The 9,038-nt window shown below is 56.0% G+C and overlaps 1 protein-coding gene across 1 annotated transcript; it reads left to right on the top strand.

Annotated features, from left to right (window-relative positions):
• The first annotated feature begins 2,266 nt into the window (after positions 1–2,266).
• On the top strand, positions 2,267–6,608 carry LOC147596543 (gamma-secretase subunit Aph-1b-like). The gene is made up of 7 exons (XM_086769678.1): positions 2,267–2,379; positions 3,413–3,583; positions 5,111–5,184; positions 5,342–5,464; positions 5,808–5,935; positions 6,206–6,329; positions 6,571–6,608. Exons 1-7 carry the CDS (start codon positions 2,267–2,269, stop codon positions 6,606–6,608), a joined length of 771 nt encoding a protein of 256 aa, XP_086625804.1.
• The last annotated feature ends 2,430 nt before the right edge of the window (positions 6,609–9,038 follow it).

Raw genomic sequence — 9,038 nt, 5'->3', positions numbered from 1 at the left:
CTGAGGTGAAGGGCGTGTAGCGGAGGTAGGGAAGGAAAACTGTAATGTATTATCAAAGACAGGGAGTAAAGGGGCACCAGCTGAGGTCCCCCCAGGCCCCTGGCTGCACCTGCTGTCCTCTTCAGTGCCACCGGGCTCAAGGATGGATGGGGATCTGGGGGGGCTATGTGTGTGCTGGTGCCCAGACAGCTCTATGCTCCAGGGCCAGCTGCATGTTCCAGCTGCTAAGGGGCCATATGTAAGCCAGCGAGTGGTAGACTTTCTTCTTCTGGTAGGCCTCCGGTGTCTGGATGGCCATGCCCAGCTGCTCTGGGCATCCAGTAGCATCCCTCTGCCATACAAAAGCTTTCCTCCACCAGGCCCTGTGGCAGAGGGAAGATGACCGTCAGCACCTCCGTGGAACATAAGGAGATGGCACATGCTGAGGGGCACAGCATTGCCACTCACCTCCTGGATCATGGTGGCAGCCAAGGCATAGACCATACCAATCCATACCTTGTTGGACTGTACGCTGGAGGTACCCTTATCTGTTTGAAACAATTAGTCTTAGATTCAACATTGGGAGTTTGCTTTGGGGACCTGGCTAACCACACCATCCTTGTCTTGGTTTATGATCACCACTTCTTGTTTCTTAGGCTAACGCCTATTTGAGGCCCAGACTTTCTCCTGGTAAAGCCGCTGTACTGTTCTCTCAGCTCATTAGTCTTTCTACACCAGCTAAAAGAGGCCTACAAGAGATGAGACACTGGCCAGAGGTGGCCGAAGGATGGTCTGGGGTCAGCGAGGCTGGAGGCATCTTCCTGCCACAGGGAAGGATTATGGCAAAGCTGGTGAGATGACATGGGACTGCATCTTGCAGCTGGAAAGTGAATGTTGTGGACAGTGGTAGGTTTGTTTGGGTCAACGCTCAGAATCTTGAGGAAAAAAAAAAATAAATTCAGCTTCAGCTCAGGGTAAGAAAAACGGGGCTTAGTTTTGAGTGATTTCAAAAGGACTTTAATCTCTTAAATTTTGCAATTAGCTGGTGATGTAAGAGTTCATGGCCTGGACCAAGGTGAGTTTGAGGTGAGAGAAGGGGCAGCCTGGGGATGAAGAGGTTGGATTGAGATGCACAGGATGCCTGATGGTTTTCTGCATCTGATATGAGAGATTTGAAACTTTTATCCCAAGTAAAAGTTAAAGACATGTGAAAGGTCAATAGTGCTTGCTGTATAAACAGCCATTTCAGGAGATTATCAGCATGAAGCAAAAAAAAAAAAAAAAAAAAAAAAGGTCGTTTAAACAACTAAGGCCAAGAGCTCAAAAGTTATGAGGACAGACTGAAGTATGCTGAGTAAGCTCTTGCCAAAAAAGAAAAGAAAAAAATAAAAGAGAAACACTACAGACAAAAAAACCCAACCCCACCTGAGCACGAGAAGGCCTGCCAGCCAAACAAAAAGCAGTGGAGCTGCAGCACAAAGAGGACTTGTTGTAGTTTAGCCCCGATTGGGACCAGACTATGCAGTCTCTCTCTCACTTCCCTCACCCTCCGAGATTATAGGGAGAGATAATATAAGAAAAAAAAAAAAAGAGGCTCGAGGTTTGAGATAAAGACGGGGAGAGATCCTTAAAGTTACCGTTATGGGCAAAACAGACTCGACTTGGGGAAAACTATTCATTTATTTCTAAAACTAGCAGGAGAATGAGACAGGATCAGGTCTCCACCCTCGGCGCAGCCCGTGCTCCCCAGTGACAGGATCAGATCCCTAACTGGTGCAGGTTATGTGCCCCCATGACAGGACCAGGTCCCCCCGGTTATGCTGTGTGTCCCTGTGACAGGACCAAGGGTTTCCTCCCCCCCCTCCATGCAGGCCATGTCCCCTGTGACAGGCCCAATTGTCCCCCACCTTATAGGACCAGGTTCCCAACTGGTGCAGACCATGCCCCTCCATGACAGAACCAGGTCGCCCCCCCCGCCCCCCGTTGACAGACCTAAGTCCCCCAGTGCAGACTGCCCCACCATGACAGGCCCGAGCCCCAGGGTTCAGACTGTGCCAGCTCCCCCCTAGAGACAGACTCAAATACTTCGGTGCAGGCCGTGCCCCTATAACAGACCCTAGTCCCGCCCCACTCCGGCTCAGACCCCACCCCTGCCCAACGCGGCCTTTCTGGCGGCGGCGGCGCGCGCAGGCGGCGTGTGACGTCAGAAGGCCCCAGAAGGGCGAGGGAGAGAGAAGGGAGGTGTGGGGTTGAATTGCTGACTTTCCAGGTTCCGTGTTCTGCTGCTATGACCGTCGCCATCTTCTTCGGGTGCACCTTCATCGCCTTCGGGCCGGCGCTTGGCCTTTTCCTCCTCACCATCGCCCGCGATCCGCTCCGCATCATCATCCTTATTGCTGGGTCAGTCCCGCACTGGTGCCGGTACTGGTGCGGGAGGGGCACTGGTGCCACCGTAGGTACTGGTGTGGGCGTGGAGGGGGCACTAGTAGTGGTATCGGTACGGGTATGGCACCAGTATTGGTGCTGGTACCAGCGTGGGTGTGTGAAGGACGTGACTGGTACTGGCAGAGGTGCAATGGGGGGACTAGTGCTGGTGCCATTGTGGGCACGACAGGGGCACCAGTGCCAGGACTTCTACTGATGCTGTTGCTTGCGTGACAGAGGCACCAGTACTGGTTCTCTTACTGGTGCCATTGTGGGCACGACAGGGACACCAGTACTCATGCTGGTGTGATTGTGAGCATGACAGGAGCATCAGTACTGGTGCTTCTACTCTTGTGAATGTGACAGGGGCACCAGTATCCATACTTGTACTGTGATACCATTGCAGGCACAACAGGGGCACCAGTACTCATACTCGTACTGTTGTGGGCATGACAGGGGCACCAGTACCAGTACTCATCATACTGGTGCCATTCTTTTCACAACAGGGGCTCCAGTACTGGTATTGTACTGGTACCATTGTGGTCACCACATGGTGTGGGCATGATGGAGAGAGACACTGGTATTGGTAATGGCATGGGTTTGGTAGAGGACTGGTACCAGTACAGGGTCAGTAGTGGTACTGACATGCACAACAGGGGCAGTGGTACCAGTACCACCATGAGATCAGTAGGGTATGGTTCTGGTACTGACATGGATATGAGCCTGGCACTGATATTGGTACTGGTGTGGGCTTGGTAGGGGCACTGGTACCAGTTCTGGTTACCAGCAGAGGAGGAGTGCAGGCACAGCAGCGGTACCAGTACAGGTACCACCTGCCCAGCACTGGTGCCAGAATGGCACTGATACTGGTAGGAGAGTGGGCAAGGCTGGGGCACTGCTGCCAGTGCTAGTACCAACACAGAGGGGTGCAGGCATAGCGTCAATGGGCATGGCACTGACACCAGTCCTGGCATGGCACCAGTGCCAGCAGGTGCTTTTTCTCTTGCAGGGCTTTCTTCTGGTTGGTGTCACTGCTGCTCTCCTCCCTCATCTGGTTTATTGCCGTTAAAGCCAGCAACCCCTGGGATGAGCCATTGCAGAAGGGGCTCTTGATATTTGGGGTGATGTTCTCTGTGCTGCTGCAGGAGGCCTTCCGCTTCCTCTACTACAAGCTCCTCAGGTAAGGGCATCTCTCACCCTGCTCCAGTGCTGCAAGGTTGGTCCTTCTGCCCTCCCAGCTATGGTGGGTTCGGATTTCAGCTGGGAGCTCCTGAGTGGGAGGAATGCAGAGTGTTGCACCAAGCAGCCTCAGTCCTCACTGGGAGCGTGTGGGTGGTACCTGTATTGGTAAGTTGACATCAAACGGGTCTTGGGTGGCAGAGCAGAGCAGCTCTAAGGTCTGGAGGACCCAGGGCTGAGGTGGCTGGTAGTGTCTCCCTGAATTCAGGACAGGTAGGCTGTGGGTTTCGGCTGCTGCAGGATGTGTAACCTCTCTGCCCCACTGCCTGGTGACTAGTGCCAGCACTGTTCCCGCAGTTTAGACAGATGCTGGGGGTATGCCAGGCACTAGGAAATGCCTGTTTTGCTGTGTGGGGGATGGAGAAGGGTTAGGAATCTGCCCTGGTTTCCTGGCAAGTCTTGTTTCATTCTTAGGGATGGCTTTGTGTCAGCAGGGACAGACTGAAAGTGATTTCGGTGCTGTGTCGGGTGGCGCATCGTTGCCAGCCCTGTGCTCAGTGCCCTGGCCCACCCGGGGCAAACTATAGGTGCAGCCTCAGCAGCTCCCGGCCTCCATGGCACCACCGGCCTGGAGTGCAGGAGCTTGTGCCACCTGCTGGGTGAGCATGCGCTGCACCCTGTACTGCTTTTGGATGGACGGACGGACAGATGCTGTGCTGGGCCCGGCAGACAGATAAGGGGAGGCGATGCTGGAGTGGGCATCCCTCGTTGCCCTCCCCAGTTGGTTGGGCCCTGGTGTGGGGTGAGGGGATGGGGGACGGTTAGGGGGGTGGGTACACAGTCTCGCACCACTCCATGCGGCAGGGCGCTGCCCGAGGTGGGCAGGCAGAGGGTAGCAGAGCTCTGCGGAGTGGCCTCTAACACAAACCACTTCGTTTCATTGCCCTGCGGATCTCTGGCTACAAACGCTGCTGTCTTCCCCGGGGCTGCAGAGCTGTCTGGAGTCCTACTCACCTGCCACACCTCTAGGCGATAAAACTTATGAAGCTGATCTCTCTCAGTTTTTTCCCCCTTGAGAATTTTTCTAGCTCTTTGAGCTCTTCCTTGTACCCTCTCCAGTTTTTTCCTAACGTTTTCTAAGAGTATAACTGCCAATATCAGGTATGCCCTCGTGGTGTGTGCCTCCCACGCTGGTGCTGTTTTCTGTGCGGGGTTGCTGCTTGCTTTGCACCCAATGTCCCACTCACCCCACCCCTGCTCTGCAGTGCTGGCTTGCACTCGTGTCCCTTTGTGGAAATCTTTCTATGTGGCTTTGTGTGGTTTTCACATGTGTGGTTTTTCCGGTGGTTCAGGGTGGTCCTGTGGATACTCTCCATGGCAGATGTTGCAGTTCAGTGATGGGGAGGTTACCAGGATGGTGAGATGGTGCAGAGTGAGACCCTGGCTCCCACCTACTCTGTCGGTGCTGCACCATGCCCCAGGAGGTGGCCAGACTGTGCCAGCCTCCAGCATGCTCTTCCCTCTGCAGGAAGGCCATCGAGGGGCTGGTGGCCCTCAGCGAGGATGGCTGCTCCCCCATTTCCATCCAACAAATGGCATATGGTGAGTGCTGCGTAGAGCAGCTAGGCAGAGCTGGGCACGGCGCTGGGAGGAAAGGGAGGTTTCTCACCTTGAAGCTGGCTGGGTCCCCCAAGGGGCTGGGAAGTGCCTGGAGTGGCCCTGGGTGGCTCAGGGCTTGATGGCATCCCTGTCCTGGCAGTGGCTGGTGTGGGCTTCGGGCTCATGAGTGGCGCCTTCTCCATCATCAATCTCCTGGCAGATGCGTTAGGGCCTGGCACTGTGGGCATCCATGGGGACTCTCAGCTCTACTTCCTGACCTCAGGTGAGTGACTGGCACCCTTGGCCCACATCTCTTCCCCACCACAGAGGCAGCAGACCCAGGGGGCTGGGGCTCAGCCCCCTGTGCTCTCCTCTCCATGCTGCACCCCACTGCCACTTCTGTACCCATCTGAGCCCTTTGTGGTCCCCTGTCACATCTCTGCCAAACCTTTCTCCCTGTCCTGTGACCCTCCCTGCTTCTCTCCCCTATTTCTCCCAGTGCTTCCCGGTCTGACCCAGCAGTGCCCCTACTCCCCTTCCCTGGCTTCTCTCCATCCCTCCCTGAGCCTGTGGGCTGGGCCAGGGTGGGTGGCTTCCTGGTGACACCCCTTTGCTGCTTCCTGCAGCCTTTATGACCATGGTGCTGATTTTCCTTCACACCTTCTGGGGGATCCTCTTCTTCCACGGCTGTGAGCACCAGTGCTGGTGGGAGATCACAGCTGTTGTCGTCATGCACCTCACCGTTTCGTGGTCGGTGAGTAGTCGGAAGTGGAGCTCTGTGCTGGGACCTATATTCAGGGATGGCCATGGTACGTGCTGGGGGAGCAACAGCCTTTGGCACTAGCGAAGCAGTTGGTTTTGGGGGATTTGCAGCTGTCCCTGCATGGGACAGGCCCTTTGCAAACTGAATGCCAAAGCTGGTGTCCCCTGTCCTGTTCTGCCCATTGAAGTGGTGACTCTGCCACTCATCCTGGCCCTGTCCTTCTGCCTGCTCACCCCTTCCCTCTCTCACTTCTCTCCTCAGACGTTTTGCAACCCCCTGTACGTGGGCAGCCTGGTGCCCTCCTACCTGCTGATGGCCACCACTGCCACTTGGGCTTACCTGCTCTCAGGAGGCTCTGCCCAGAACCTGCGGCACTTCCTGCTCTGTAAGTCTTGCTCCATGATGGGGACAAGGGACCCTGCAGGTTCCTCTGGGCACCTGGACCAGTGCTGGGACGGGGAGAAGGTACTTCAGGGGCTGGAGCAAGGGCATAATTCCCTTGGCTGCCAGACCAGAGGAGATGCTGAGGTTTGAGGCCATGGTCAGGTTGTTGCCTCTCCTGGGGGAAGTGGATGGGGTAAGGAGTCTGGTAAAAACTGCCCCCCCTCCCCTCTTGCTTCCTGCAGGTCTATGGAGCGGAGCCAGCCCTCAGCTGGAATCCTGAGGTCCCGTGGGATGTTCCTGTCCCCAGCTGCCCCTGCCCTCCCCTCCATCCTGGCAGCAAGAGCGGCCATCACCTTCTCTGCAATATCTTTTCTCCTGAACTGGTGGACCCTGGCCAGTCCCAGTAGGGCAGGCGCTGTGTCTGGCTGCAGCAGACAGCTGACTGGTGTGGCTAGGTCTGGCTCACTCTTGCCACCCCTTTGGGAGCCCCCAGAGAACAGCTCAATTTTGGGGACCTCTGCTTTGCTGACCCTGCTGTGAGCAGAGCCCCAGTTAGCTTGCCTGGGAAGGATACTACCTCGAACTGCTGGAGGCCTGAGCCCAAAGAAACCCATCACTTCTCCCCCTGCTGCAGAAGATGTGCTGTCCCCTGTGCCAGGGCAGGGGGAAACCTGTGCCTCCTCCTCACCTAAGGGTGGAGGAAATGGCTTTGCAAAGCGCTGCCAGGCTCTGGGCCATGGCTGACCACTGTGGTACTACTTTCTCTGCCTCTTGGCCTAGCTTTGCTGCCCTGGGAGCCAGAGTCCCCCACGCTGAACTGTGGTAACTGCAGTTAGCTGGCATCCCAACATAGGAAGGGATGGACAGGGGAGGATGGTGTGTCAGGAGCAGCCACTGGTACTGGGGGATCCAAGGGGGCTGACAGCATCCAGGGCAGGAGGAAGATGGGAGAAGACAGTGCTATATGGAGGGTGGCAGAGGGCTTGGGAGGAGATGCAACCCTACAACTGGTGCCAGCACAGCTTGGGGAGGGGGATTTTCAGGCAGGCACCAGCCCTGATGCTGTGCCACAGGGCTGGGAGGGAGAAACTATCATCAAATTCAGGGCTGAGAAGTCCACAGTGGGCTTTTATACCAATAAAAAGAAGTACCATAGGTGAGTGGGGCTGTGTGTGCCACTGCTGGTGGCAGTGGCTTGTGCTGGGTGCGACTGTGGGGAGTGTCTAGCAATTGCAGACCCCAGTTGCCTGAAGGTCTTGCTCCTGCTTTGTCCATTTCTGATTTTACCGCTTTGAGGTAGAGGCTGCTGAGAGTTGGAGACCTGCAGGTTCCTCCCCTCTCCCAGATCCAGCCCATTTCTCTTGGCTTTGATGTGGCCGTGGAGGCAGCTGTATGCCCCTGATGCTGTCTCTGCCAGTCAGGAAGGGGTCCCTGTGCACCCCTCTGTTGTGGGTCCAGCTCCACCAGTGCCTGTTCCTGCCCCACAGCTTCAGACAAGGACAGCAGAGATGGCTGGCATTGTGGGAGGCTTTTTTTTTTTTAAAAAAAAAAACAAAACAAAAACAAAACAAAAAAACCCAACAATAATATCTGCTGAGGCCGGACGCTGCCCCAGGCAAACAGTCCATGTGGGTGGCCTGTGTGGCCAAGGGATGCTGGAGCAGTGGCCCTCCCTCTGTCCAGGGCAGGAGTGAGGGGAGGTGGGATGGGGCAAGCTGAGAGGGCCAGGACCTCCACAGAGGTGCAGAGCTCACATGATGTTGTCTGGTGGCTGCCATGTAGATGACCTTGGATTTGGTCAGCAAGTCGAGCCTGGTGGAGGAGGAAGAGGGGGAGTGGAGGTGATGTGTTGTTAGAGCAGGCAGGTAGGCCCTGCTAACCCATATTGCTGCCTGAGACCACCCTTAACTCCCCTTCCCATGCCCCAGACTGACCCCTGGCACCCCCTGGGGCTCCTCCTCCTGCAGCTCCCCATTGCTCTCCATGTGTTCTGACTGCGGTGCTTGTAGCTGTACAGCACCATGATGGCAAAGAACACCCTAAAGAGCATGGCCAGCACATCCCCTGCAAGTGAGCTGAGCACAGGCATGTTACACTGGGGACAGTCCCCTATGGCTACTGGAAGAGGGAGATGGGGCAAGGTTGGAGAAGGCCAGTGGCATGAAGGCAGGGGACATGAAGGCAGTAGCCTCAACTGAGCATGCTTACCTACCTGAAATGAAGAGCTGGAGTGTCCTGCAAGAGACAAAGACAAGAGGATGCCTATGAGAGCCAGCTGTGCAGATGCTAGGGCAACCCCGCACCCCCACCATGGCTGCTTGCCCCCCAGCTCAGCACACAGCTACCAGGACCCCCCTTTCCCAGGCAGGTATGACCCCTGGCCACCTTCCCCTCCTTCAGGCCAGCACCTCACCTACCTGCTGCTGCTGAGCCGTTGCTACCTGGAAGAGAGACAGTGCAGTCAAGAGGTTGCCCAAAGTGTTTGGGGAGGGAAATGTCAAGTCTGCAGGGCTTAAGACCATGCTGCCAAAGCAGGGCTGCCTGCAAGATTCTCCATTGCCTGTGAGTAGACAGGGGAGAGCTGCCCTCTGCATTTCCAGCAGCTTGCAAGCCTAGCCCAAACACCCCACCAAATGAATTAAGGGAATGGAGGGGGAAAAAAAATAATCCTTGAACCACAGCTCACACAAAGGCCGCACTGAGTCCAACC

Source organism: Chlamydotis macqueenii, chromosome W (assembly GCF_036417535.1).
Source record: "Chlamydotis macqueenii isolate bChlMac1 chromosome W, bChlMac1.mat, whole genome shotgun sequence".
Taxonomy (NCBI): Eukaryota; Metazoa; Chordata; class Aves; order Otidiformes; family Otididae; genus Chlamydotis; species Chlamydotis macqueenii.
Note: the sequence above shows the minus strand (reverse complement) of the source record. Positions and strands in the feature narration are given on the sequence as shown.

Bases quoted from the DNA above. Each gene is read 5' to 3' on its own strand.
- LOC147596543 (XM_086769678.1), top strand. From the start codon at position 2,267: ATGACCGTCGCCATCTTCTTCGGGTGCACCTTCATCGCCTTCGGGCCG. The intron at 3,584-5,110 runs GTAAGGGCATCT...TTCCCTCTGCAG, and splicing joins CTCTACTACAAGCTCCTCAG to GAAGGCCATCGAGGGGCTGG. The intron at 6,330-6,570 runs GTAAGTCTTGCT...TGCTTCCTGCAG, and splicing joins CCTGCGGCACTTCCTGCTCT to GTCTATGGAGCGGAGCCAGC.